Raw genomic sequence first — 12,638 nt, 5'->3', positions numbered from 1 at the left:
TCATTTGCTAATTCTGTGCAGACACTAAGGGCAACAAAGCATTTCAAATATACCACGCCTAGATGCATATAAAATCCCACACCCCACCTACAACGTCCAACAGCGAAAATGTTTGTGTGCGTACAGTCACAGGTTAGATGAGGTGCTTGGTCATTTGAGGAGCTTGCGAGGATTCGAGATTAGACTCGGCTGCAGCTGTGTGTTCCATTTAATTGAATCCCTTGTCTAGAGGGCAAGGCTGAAAAGCAAAGCACATGGGAGTTGATGATGACGGACTGGTCTTCTCCCATACCTGGGGCGGGTGACTATGAAAAGGTGATTTTTGTCCTTGGTATGATATATGCTTAGCTAGTCTTAGAGTGCTAGGTGTAACTATGTGATAATTGGCAAACTATCGCCGTCTTTAAATCCATTAGGAATTTCAAAAATCAGATAATTTCTCAGTCGAAAGTGACTTATAATATACATTGTACTACTCGCTAATTTTCTCTTCAAGCAGAAATGACCACAAGTTATCCGAACTTCAAAATCGCCACAATCTGCAACACGACTTCATCGTGTTAACTGAAATCAATCATTACGCTCAGTGCTGTACTTAGGAGCAGCTAGCACCGCTAGGAACATTCTCGCAGCTGTAAGTCTTGCCACCAGTTACAGTCACATCGGACCAGGTCCAGTCGGAGCAAGATCCGTCACCGCATTCAATTACAATGTTGTATCCATCGGAGTCAACAGCGTCGGTTCCGGTGATGTTCTCAATAGTGAGATCGGTGATAGGGATACCGGTGGAAGGGGTGCCGCCGTCGAGGTCACCACCATCATAGTTCTGCTCGATGAGAATTCCATAGCTGCGAATTACCATTAGCGTTTGTAATGATAAACAAGAAATTGTGTAGAGCTTACTCGGAAATGGAGCTCAGGGTAATGTCGCTGTATGTCACGCCCTTGATTGTCCCGGTCTCATCTTCCTTGGCCTTGATGCGAATACCTATAATTCTGGCGTTAGTCTTGGAATTTTCACAGGGTCAATAGATATCTTTTTCTCTTACCGTTAACAGAGTTCTTGACTGTAGATCCCTTGAAGGTGACAGTCTCAACGGTGTTGTCCGATCTTCCACCGACAGATCCAATGGAAAGACCATGGCCACCAGAGCAAACACCGTTCTCGAAAGTGATATCCTAGTAAAGATGTTAGCTCCAGAACTGGTAATAAGTTTTAGAATTATTTTGAGCACATACGGTTCCAGAGTTGACTGCAACACAGTCGTCTTGGTTGTAGACAGTGGCACCGGAGATGACCACATTGCTGCTAGAACCAATATCGAAGCCGTCGGTGTTGTGACCGCCGGCGGAGTCACCGGCCTCATTGTTGATGGTCATATCAGTGATAGTCAATCCATCACATCCGTTGATGCTGACCGCCTGAACGGGAGTGTTCTCAATATAGAGATCGGTAATGGTGGACGAGCTGAGATCGTGGGCGTAGAAGAACTTGGGCTTCGTCACGCCACCGTTGCTTCCCTCTCCGTCCCACCAGCGGGATCCGTCGGGGTTCAGCTTAGCGCCACTGGCACCCTGGATGTTGATTCCAGTGCCCTTGATTTGGAGGAGAGGACCATCCCATTCCTCGTATCCCCAAGTTGTCTCGCCCTCAAAGATAACCTATCATCATGTAGTTAGAATTAAGATTCAAAAAAGAGGAAGCATGCGTGAATGGTCATTCTCACAGTAGTCTCATCCTCTAGATCACTGAGATCGAGGGTTGTTCCGGAAGGCACAGCAACATCCGAGAGGACAATAGTTGAGCATGACTTTTGAGACTTGCTCGCACTCGCGGCACCACTGGATCCAGAGAAGGTGCAGCTGCTGGCCCTTTTGGCAAGGCTTGGAGCCTCAGTAATGGCGGGCTCGGCGACTGGGGATGCTATAGTGGACACTGCCAACGTAGCAAGTGCAAGGGACCCGAGAATTCTGGACATTGTGGTGCTTTTTTCTGGGAGTCCTGCGAGCTGTAGTCTTTGGATTTTTATCCTGGTGTTTGGATTTCCACGCCTTTATAACACATTTTCGATATATGGCCTCTGGTCTAGACTATCCCTCATCTATTTTATAAGGAGCGTTTTAGTATAAGCAGTAACATATGTTTTATCCTCCAATTGCTGGGGTCATCTCCTCTCTCTATGTCTCTCATTGGTGCACAATGACACTGTATAAGCTGAGGATAATTTCAAGCATCAGGGGCGTCATATTTTAGCGTATCCGGAGGATCTTTGTGAGGAAATAAACTAAGAACAGCCAATGGGAGGAATGTCTCCGCTGGGGTCAAACGTTCGATGTTTCTTGTCTCATGGCTAAGCAGTGCCACAATGCTTCGACATATGCGAGAGCTTCCAATTCGCAGAACTATTCGATAACCACTTCCGCGAACTACTCACCTGGATGACCTATCTCATGTATTTAGACGCCGATCCCGGGATGTATTTTTCCTACAAATTGTTTACCAAAGTCCTAAGTACAAACTAAAGCGACAACCATCCCAGCGCCACATTTCAACCTAGCTATAAACGACCTGTGTACTATACACCCGGCGTGAACGCGTCACACAGGATAACCCCTGTCTCCTTGACATTTTAGTATTCCGCCGCGTCATCCATCCACATAAAACTGATTGCATGAAGTCATTCCTTAATCGAAGTGATTTGGAGCCATAAACCTAACGATAACAGCGAATGAACTCGTGGTGCGGTGGACAACTGTGTTGTCTCCCAATAGCTCGTCAATACTCCGAAACCATAGCAGAAAGATGGGTAAATTCTCTCCCGAAACCAAGCGAATATAAATTAATTGCCGATCAGTAAGCTAATTAATATTGCACGAAGCTTCTTAAAACGCCGGGTAAGTGTGCCGTTTGCTACTGTGCAGCACACTAGAGAAAACGGATTCCACGAAGCCGGATGTTTCCACCTGTGGGAACCAGACTCTTCTACGGAGATTACTATATCCGCATATCATCTTGTCTGTACACATTGTAAGTTCATCTGATAAGTTACATGTATTCTTTTCACTTTATTATGCGAAAAGATTAAGTTGGTTTTTTGTTGAGTTTGATGCCTGGCATTTCAGGCACCTTGTTTCGAACAGGCTTAGTTAACCAACATTAGTTAGATTCCTTTCCCTCGTAGAAATTTCTTGTCCATTTCTTATTCTTCTTTCAGCCCACAAAGCCTAGTCATGGTTAATATCTCAAGCAGAATATACAGGATCTAGGCAGTTCATTTCTCTGCAGGGGCCGTCTTCGGGCAACATCGCGAAGGCAGTCAGTGGCACAAACGGGAGAATTTCATCTTTCTCCCGAACTCGACTGGCTTCAATCCTAAATCCAGCAGTCCCCTTGTTGATCGGCGCGATATGTTTGGCAAGCAAAGCGTCCAACTAGGCCTACTCCGACAGCTCCTCCGCTCCGCCAATTCCTCCGCATGCACTCAAGCCTCGTACAACGCAGGTCCAGTGTTTTGGAACTCGAGTCCTCGCAAATCTACAGACTATATCCTCGGACTCGGGTTCGGGCTCTTCGACATTAAGCATAATCACAACAAGAAACCTCTGTCGCAGGTCGGAGCGATCTTAACCGTGCCGTCAACATGAAACAACGACAGCTCTAGAGTACTCCAGTGCAATTAAATCCGCCGATCACTTGCACATTCGAGCAGTGACTCCATATAGGAGTGTCTCATGGCTTCTTGGCTCCTGCAGAGTTTAAACATGGAAATTTAAATACATGCTGGATGTTTTCCTAGTGCAAGCGCCCGAGATTAAACCTCTCGAATTGTGCATTTGACACATCTGCTATCGCGTTCGTTCAAAATGCGTTCTCTCTTTTCTATACTTTCTCTCTCCACTGCTGTGACCGCCACCTTTGTCCACCCCGGTGCGCTGCATACCACAGAGGATTTCGAGCGCATCCGGACTCATGTGGCTAACGCGGATGAGCCTTGGAATTCGACATGGACCTTGTTGACTTCCAGCTCGTATGCACAATCATCCTACACGCCCACTCCAAAAGAAACTGTCTATCGCGGGTACAATGGGGTGGACTCTGAGAACTATCCGTCTCTCTATCGGGATACCGCAGCTGCGTATCAACTCGCGATTCGCTGGCTAGTCACCAAAGACACGAGCTACGCTGATGCTGCAGTCAATATCCTTAGCTCGTGGGCCGCATCGCTCACGGACATTGAAGGTACCAGCGACAAGTTCTTAGCTTCCGGCTTGTACGGATACCAGATGGCCAATGCAGCCGAGTTCATGCGCGATTATTCCGGCTGGGCGAGCGATAACAAAACCCTGACAGGGACTATGTTGACCAATGTCTTTGCATCAATGAATACTCGGTTCTTGGAAGAACACAATGGGCAAGATTATTACCACTACTATGCCAACTGGGACCTGTGCAACCTAGCGTCCCTTCTCGCCATTGGTATCTTCACTGATAATCAAACCATGTTCGACTATGCTGTCAACTACGTCCGCACAGGGCCATCCAACGGGGCTCTACCTGTATTCGGTATCGCCAATTACACCGAGTCTGGCTCCGGCAAGATCTTGACCCAGGGCCAGGAGGCTGGTCGGGACCAAGGTCATGCTACACTGGATATGATGCTTTGGGGTGTGATTGCCCAGCAGGCGTATAACCAGGGCATCGATCTGTTTGCCGAGTATGAAAACCAGATTCTGAATTCGTGAGCGCAACTGCATCTGAACTTATCATGCCTTTATCTAACCATATTTCCCAGCGCCGAATACGTCGCCAAATACAATGTCGGCTCCGACGTTCCCTACACACTATACCAGAGCTACCAGGGAAATCAGACTCTTATCTCGAACGCTTCATGTGGAAGTATTCGTCCTGGATTTGAACTTCTTTCAGCTCACTATGGGCAGTTGAAAGGTCTCAACTCTTCGTGGACCGATGCCTATCGCGACATGGTGAACTCAAACTCCACGGGTGGTGTTGAGGGTGGTGGTGGAAACTATGGCACTAGCTCAGGGGGATTCGATGGTCTCGGCTTTGGAACTCTTCTCTATCGACTTTAATATGGGGACCGCTCTATTCTATTACTGTTACTTGGTTTTTGCTGTCCAGGATTCCTTTAAATAACCAAAAAAAGTTTTCCTGGTGTAGTGAGAGCCAGAAGGCACTGTTGGGATTTTCTTGGCCTTGCATTTTATTTTAACTTTATGTTTTGGCGTTCATGTATAAGTATCTTGAGTTGTCATGGCGGTAGTTGGGTGACTAGATGCATATGACAAGGTAATAGAGAATGGATGAGTTACTCTCACTTTAGTAGGTAGAAGTAATTTCATTGTCATAGGTTCGCTATAGAGTGATGCGATAGTCACTTCAGGAGCTCCCTTCGACAAAAAGGTACCCCTCAGTATCTACATTATTTCCTCGTCCATGTCGTGATTTCTGCTGCTTGCGTTGGTCTCTTCATCCTAACCCAGGTCATTCTCATGACTCGGAATCGGTCCAGAGCCGAAGAGTTGAGTAGGATCTTCTATAATTTGGTATTCCATGGCCTCACAGGCCAAGATAATTCAGACTACTGCTATATGTACTAGTGGAAGATCTATTAGGTTTAATACCCTTGAAATTTGATTGCTGGGTATTCGTCTTATGGGCTTGAAGATTATTGCGTTGGAATATATATATCCGAAGCCTTGCTCGGTGCTACCAGCTACCAACATATTTCATCATATATTCAATTACATGAGACTATGATAAATGATTGAGACTGAAAGAATCTCTGATTGACTAGTAGGTTATTTATGAGGAGATTGTATTCATGAAGACGCTTTATGTCCCCTGGTGCGTGCAAGACGAAAGCTGGTGCCAGATTAATCAGGCCTAAATTGTACTCGTGGGATCTCCAGTCATCAATGCTAAATTCGGGGCCCTCATCACAACCATCCGGCGGTCGTCTAGTTGGTTTATGGCGTCAGACTGTAATTGACCATTGTAATCTGAATGTCGCCGGTTCGACTCCGGCCCACCGGAATTTTTTTGTTTTTCTTTTTTTTATTTCGAACCATTCCATTCCATTATTCGGTAACCGGTCATTGGTTGTCCGTGCCCCACATTCAGATGACTTCTAAGGTTCGCTCGGGCCTTTGTAAAGGGCACACCGTGATTGTATAGAGTGATGCGCCCGAATTGTCTGAAGTGATTCGATATATCCAGATTCTATTTGCCGATTCTGTTCGCTACGTGTGAAATTATATGCCACTAGAAGCTGCATAAATGAGAGACTCTGACTACCCACGTACTCAGCTTCGGAGGAAACGTATCAAAGCTCTAGCCCACCGATATGCTTGAATATAGTGTTCGTATCCTTTAGACTCCCAAAGGGCAGACAAGCTTGAACCATACTGAGTACCAAAAAAGGATTCACCTATTCACATGTAAGACTGGCTCTCCCACGTATGACACGACACCAGTAAAACTAACAGAGGGGGGAGAACGCCAGTCAGCACGTGGCCAATACAGAGTGTAGTTACCAACAGGAACAGGGATGGCACAGACTCCTGGTACCACCATTTGTCTTTGTCACAAGGTGGTACCACCTTTGCTGTTCCAACGTCCCCGAAAGATCTGGAACTGACCTCAGTTTCCTCCCTCCCAGAATATCCATATTCCAGAGTTACCATCTCTACCTTTAACATGACCTTCAGCAGCAACTGGGAGCAATGCGAGGCACGAGAAGGTATTATCGAGAGACCCAACGGAGGGGGATTATTTGTATTTACCAGAGGCGCACCGAGACAGCCCAAGCACCCGGTCGTCATCTTTGAGGCTGGACTCGGAGAGACTGGCGCCTGCTGGGCGGCGGTGCAACGGTTGCTAGATCCTCGTATCCGCAGCTACGCTTATGATCGTGCTGGGTATGGACATAGCCCAGAGTCTAAAACACCGCGCAGCGCAGTCAACGTGGCCACTGAGCTACTTGATACCCTCCAAGCCGCCAATATCAGCCCGCCATACATCCTGGTCGGCCACTCCTATGGAGGCATCCTCATACGTGAGTTTCTCGCTGCGGCAGGTGCAGGTGCGATAGCCGGAATGGTGTTTGTCGATGCCAACCAGGAAAATACACATCCCCAGCTTCGCATTCCGTTCCATATCATTCGAGCGCTATGTGGTGAACGAGACTATTTAGATGTCATCGGGCTACTACACGAGAATGCCTTCACCCAGGAAGAGCTGAGTCGTATCCGAATAGACGAAGGTCTCCCAACCTCGGCGCGTACATTTGAGAAAGAGGGGGCGCTCTTGCTTGAAAGCTCTGCTGCGTTGAGAGAAAAGAGGCAGTTGGATACATGTCCGCTGGAAATGCGCCCGGTCACCGTGATTCGAGGCGACTCACGTCGCGACCTTGAACGTCTGGTAATGGCAGCCCAGGAAAGTGGCAGCGGTCGTCAAGAGAATTTGCAGGAAATGAACGAGTTTCTCACAAATCGACTTGACATTTTCGATCGTGATCTGCAGATGCAGCAATTGCGCTTGTCGGGGAATAGCCGTTTTGTTCAGGCCACCAACAGTGGACATGCAGTCATGGCTACCGAGCCAGAATTGATTACCAGTGAGATTCTTGCTATTTGGGAAGCGAGCCTGTAGATACTAATCAATCTATGTCTTGTCCACTTCCCAAGGTTGCTTTGGCCAGATGTAGAGGTTGAGGGTGGATATAATGTGGGTTTATACTAATGGGTAAAGAACAGAAGCGGGATATGACTTCAACTAAAAGTTAAGAAGACCCTCAACAATGGGATAGTAAGTGGAAAGTGTGTGCAACCAAAATAAGAAGCCTCTGCCAGATAATGTTATTCCAAGAAGTAAACCGAGAAACGCTCACGTGGAAGATAGCGAGGCCCGATTTAAATCCGGCTCAACTTACTCTTTTTTTTTTTTTCCCATTTTACTTTACACGTAGAAGCAAATGTTGCCTAGGCACCGTAGTGTGTAGCAGGCTAAGATAAATTGTACAGAACATTCTTGAGGCATGAGGCCCACATTCCAGTCGTCGTCATGGGTCACTGGGGGAGCTGAATAATTGGCCCCGTCGGGCATTCTGTTTACTTTCCACGTTGGCATTTGTTTAAAAAAGGTCTCCTCTTTGCAAGGGGATGATCCTTTCTTCTTTCCCCACACACGATCTTCATCAAAATGCATGTGTACACCCTTGCTTTCGGGATACTTCTACTAGGTGCAGCGGAAGGGAGGAACCAAGATGGTTCAGCCTCACGATATGACTTTGTTATTGTTGGCGGAGGTACAAGTGGGTTGGTTGTTGCAAACAGGTTATCGGAGATGAAAGGTTACACCGTGGCTGTCATTGAAGCCGGGGATTCTGTCTTTGGCAATGCTAATGTTACTGACGTGACAGGCTACGGTCGAAGCTTTGGAACGAAGATCGACTGGGCCTACTTGACTGAGAATCAGACATATGCTGGCGGTAAGCAGCAAATTATGCGTGCTGGAAAGGCCATTGGTGGGACGAGCGCTATCAACGGTGAGCTTTGTCCATATGTCTATGGATATCACCGTCTATTTATGCTAATTTTTGCTTCATCCAACAGGAATGTCGTACACTCGGGCTGAAACGGTTCAAATCGATCTTTGGGAGAAGGTTGGAAATAAGGGTTGGAATTGGAGGACCCTCTTCCCATACTACCAAAAATCAGAAGGGTTCCAGGTGCCAACTTCAGATAAAATTGGTGATGGCGCCGACTACTATATCGGCTACCATGGGGAGAGAGGCCCATTGAAGGTCGGTTGGCCTAAGATGATGACCAATGGCAGTGTGCTTCCTATACTTGACGAAACCTTCTCTGAACTAGGTGTTCCCTACAATCGCGACGTTAATGGTGGCAATATGGTGGGACTCACGTCACATCCAAATACTGTCGACAGAGATGCCAACATTCGGGAAGATGCTGCTCGAGCTTACTTTTGGCCTTTTGAAAACCGCCATAATCTCAAGATTATCTCGAACACCCTAGCGAAAAAGATCGTCTGGGACAACAACTCAGATGATCTGGCTGTCGCGATTGGGGTGGAAGTTACTGGCCCCGACGGGAATGAAGTAATATATGCCTCGAAGGAGGTCATCTTGTCGGCTGGCTCTTTGAAATCATCCGTGATACTGGAGCTGTCGGGCATCGGAAATCCAGATATCCTTGACAAGCATAATATTCCTGTCAAGGTTAATCTTCCCACAGTCGGTGAGAACTTGCAAGATCAAACAAACAATGGTCTCTCCTACGCAGGAGAGGAATTCTGGATCGGTGGACCAACTTTCTCCGCGCTTCCGTCAGCTGAGCAAATATACGGGAACCGTGTTTCCGGAATTGCTTCATCTATCAAATCCAGCCTCGAGGATTACGCAAAGGCCGTCTCTAACTCCTCAAACGGCGCTGTTCAAGAAGCCCATCTTTTGGAGGCATTTCAACTCCAGCACGACCTGATCTTCAAATCACGAGTTCCCTATGCAGAGATAGTCTTCCTTCCCATTGGACACTCGTTCTCCAGTGAATACTGGCCTCTGCTCCCTTTCTCAAGAGGGAGTATTCACATTCAATCTGCCGATAGCTTCAAGCCAGCTTCTATCAACCCGAACTATTTTAGGTTTGAGCAGGATCTTGATGCTCAAGCCGAAATGGCCAAGTTCATTCGCAAGGCATTTGGAACCGCTCCTCTCAGTCAATTTGTCGGCGAGGAGTTTGCTCCGGGATTAGATCGTGTTTCTGAGAATGCGTCAGACTCTACATGGCGCAGTTGGGTTAAGTCAAACTGTAAGTATCTATTCCATATCGTGCTCACGGCCTAGACGAATAGCTAACTCTTCTTTAGATCGATCAAACTTCCACCCGGTTGGTACGGCTAGCATGCTTCCGCGAGACAAGGGAGGCGTGGTAAGCCCTGAGCTCAAAGTCTACGGAACCAAGAACGTCCGCGTCATTGATGCTTCTGTTTTACCATTCCAGCTCTGTGGTCACTTGACAAGTACCCTCTACGCTGTTGCTGAAATGGCGTCAGATCTGATCAAAAAGAGATATATATTCTAGAGCGTTACGGTTCAGACATCACACGAGGAAACGATTTGGGTACGTGATCGCGATGATATTGTCCTGGTGTACATATAGACGGATTTGGGTTTGAGATATATTCTATGGCTGCTATGATGTATGACTTGAGAGGGAAGGGATTTTATGGCGACATTTAGGACTTTGTACTACAGTTCCTGTTTGTGGGGATCTAATGAGATGAGAGGCGTATCAGTAGTAGCTTTGGTGAAAACATATTGGGCACGAGAGAAGCCCCACGCTTGAATCTCTTTTTAGAAAAATGTAGGCTAAAAGCACCATCGCATTCTCCATACTTGGCACAACTACAAGGGGTAAAAATGAACACAAGAGTGCGCCAGGATAATAATAACCCCCTAGGTGTCTACGGATATCGTCTTTCATGCCAGTAGGCTTAACGAATTGGCTCAATCCACCTGTTTCTAAATTTACCTGGCTATGTTCATCTCCAACTCGGAATATTCTCCACGACTATATGTACTGCAGTATACAGTACAACGCGGATTCTAGTTCCCGAGGTTTCTCGGCTATTCAACTGCCGATGTTCTGGTAACAGGTTTTATGGCTGAGTCATTGATACCACGGGAGGAAATACTGAGCCATGTTGGATTACATGGCCTACAGGTGTATACTCCTTGGAATTATTTCTAGGTACAATCAGCCGTTCTTTGGTTAAAGCTTGGCATGGAAGTACCGGAGAGAGGGGAGATGGGGATCCCCGGCTAAGCCCGGGGAATCCCGAGGGATGCGGGGTTGGGCTTTCCCCGGCTAACACCGACTTGAGTCGTTAAAGAAAGGTATATCATATTCTATTGGTATAAGTATAGAATTCAGTAATGTGAAGCTTGGATATCACATATAGCTGCTGGTAGAAGAGTCAATCGTGATGCTTTTTTGTGTTAGCCATGCAGTTTATTCGACAAGAGGCTAGACAACGGGCATCGGGCCCTTGTTTCCGGCGTTTGTCACCAAAGTAGCTCGATCTATACCCGGCCCTCTTCGAGTATTGAGAGCAGATCGATATTTAACATCCTCAGTCGCATATTGTAAGGCTGCCCACTTATACTGCGTCTGTTGCATACTACGAGAGCTTCAAGGGCATTCTACTATCTGTTGTGGTCTTCACTGTACGAGATACTTGTCAATTCATTAAGCGAAAAAGACTCAGTTTAGCCATCATGCCTAGCCGTCCTACTGTTCGTTGGGGTATTATCAGTAAGTCTCCCTCTGCTCAAGTTCAGAATTAAAGGCATTCTCGGTTGCGCTCTTCGGGCATTGTTGATGTGTTGAAACCTAACTTTTCTGTCAAGCGACCGGCATGATATCCTCATGGTTCGTGGGTGACCTTTTTCTCGAAAGAGAAGACTCTAAAGTGGAACATGTTATCCAAGCCATCGGCACGTCAAACGCTCAAAGGGGTCAAGACTTCGTGAAAACATACTGCAAAGGACAAAGCCCACGGGTATATGACACTTATGAGGAAGTCTATCGCGATGCCAATGTGGACATTGTTTACATTGGTACTCCCCACGGATTTCATTTCCGCGATTGCATGCAAGCCATCTCCGCGGGTAAGAATGTCTTGTGCGAGAAATCATTCACATTGAATGCAAAGCAATCTAGGGAGATTTTTGCAGCTGCTCGTGAAAAGAACGTTTACGTCGCAGAAGCCATGTGGCTTCGTCACCGACCGATTTTCATCGAACTCCAGCGACTCCTCCACGAAGAAAAGATCATTGGAGATGTCTTCCGGGTCTTCTCCGATTTTGCCTCGGGTGTGGATATTGCCTCGCTTCCAAGTACCTCCCGATACCGTGATCTCACGCTCGGTGCGGGGTCTTTATTGGATATTGGTGTCTATTCGCTTACCTGGGCGCGAATGGCACTGGGAGGTAAAACACCTGATCAGTCCGAAATGCCACGAATCTTGGCTGCACAGACCCATGAAGAAGGGATTGAGATCACTACGAGTACCATCTTGCATTATGCCTCAACCGGTCAGCAAGGCATTGTTACTTCAACCACGAAAGCTCTTGGTGCCCCCGGCGAAGTCTTTGCTGTTATACACGGCACCAATGGGTATATTGAGATCGAGGGAAGAACACCTTCTGCGCCTGAGTCCTTTACTGTATGGTCGAAGCAAGAAGGAAATCCCGATCGTGCGTTTTTCCCGAGGGAGGCTTGTCAAGGGAAGAAGTATGAGTTCGCAACATTGGGACGCGGCTTTGTTCACGAGGCTGAGAATACGGCACTTGACATTCTTGAGGGCCGTAAGGAGAGCACAGTCATGCCATGGGCGGAAACCATATATATGATGGATATCATGGACGAGATCCGACGCCAGGGCAACACGACCTATCCGGGTGAATAGTCGATCTATATAATCCATTCTTCAAGTTGCCAACAAGTAAAGTCATATAAATAGCTCTGACAATTATATTACTATAGCCTATTCATCAAGTCTCCAAGTACATATAAAGCCGTCTACGTTCTCA

General features: G+C 47.0%; 5 protein-coding genes across 5 annotated transcripts; 4 read left to right on the top strand and 1 right to left on the bottom strand.

Moving 5' to 3' along the window:
* Positions 1-595: 595 nt before the first annotated feature.
* On the bottom strand, positions 596-1,979 carry PENARI_c003G12422 (glycoside hydrolase family 28 protein; the record flags this gene model as incomplete). The annotated part of the gene is made up of 5 exons (XM_022628856.1): positions 596-848; positions 904-988; positions 1,050-1,179; positions 1,240-1,662; positions 1,728-1,979. 5 exons carry the CDS (start codon positions 1,977-1,979, stop codon positions 596-598), a joined length of 1,143 nt encoding a protein of 380 aa, XP_022491764.1.
* Positions 1,980-3,864: 1,885 nt separating this feature from the next.
* Positions 3,865-5,094, top strand: PENARI_c003G04548 (uncharacterized protein; the record flags this gene model as incomplete). Its single annotated transcript, XM_022628315.1, has 2 exons — positions 3,865-4,739; positions 4,794-5,094. 2 exons carry the CDS (start codon positions 3,865-3,867, stop codon positions 5,092-5,094), a joined length of 1,176 nt encoding a protein of 391 aa, XP_022492105.1.
* A 1,627-nt stretch (positions 5,095-6,721) lies between these two features.
* On the top strand, positions 6,722-7,675 carry PENARI_c003G09755 (alpha/beta fold hydrolase; the record flags this gene model as incomplete). Its single annotated transcript, XM_022628686.1, has 1 exon — positions 6,722-7,675. One exon carries the CDS (start codon positions 6,722-6,724, stop codon positions 7,673-7,675), a length of 954 nt encoding a protein of 317 aa, XP_022492125.1.
* A 549-nt stretch (positions 7,676-8,224) lies between these two features.
* Positions 8,225-10,125, top strand: PENARI_c003G05485 (GMC family oxidoreductase; the record flags this gene model as incomplete). The annotated part of the gene is made up of 3 exons (XM_022628378.1): positions 8,225-8,570; positions 8,638-9,852; positions 9,911-10,125. The coding sequence occupies 3 exons, from the start codon at positions 8,225-8,227 to the stop codon at positions 10,123-10,125; spliced, it is 1,776 nt and encodes a 591-aa protein (XP_022491531.1).
* Positions 10,126-11,321: 1,196 nt separating this feature from the next.
* On the top strand, positions 11,322-12,564 carry PENARI_c003G10701 (Gfo/Idh/MocA family protein; the record flags this gene model as incomplete). Its single annotated transcript, XM_022628746.1, has 3 exons — positions 11,322-11,358; positions 11,454-12,506; positions 12,557-12,564. 3 exons carry the CDS (start codon positions 11,322-11,324, stop codon positions 12,562-12,564), a joined length of 1,098 nt encoding a protein of 365 aa, XP_022492078.1.
* Between the last annotated feature and the right edge of the window lie 74 nt (positions 12,565-12,638).

This window comes from Penicillium arizonense (genome assembly GCF_001773325.1).
Source record: "Penicillium arizonense strain CBS 141311 chromosome Unknown PENARI_contig003, whole genome shotgun sequence".
NCBI lineage: Eukaryota > Fungi > Ascomycota > Eurotiomycetes > Eurotiales > Aspergillaceae > Penicillium > Penicillium arizonense.
The sequence above is the reverse complement of the archived record's forward strand: the minus strand, read 5'-3'. Positions and strand labels throughout refer to the sequence as shown.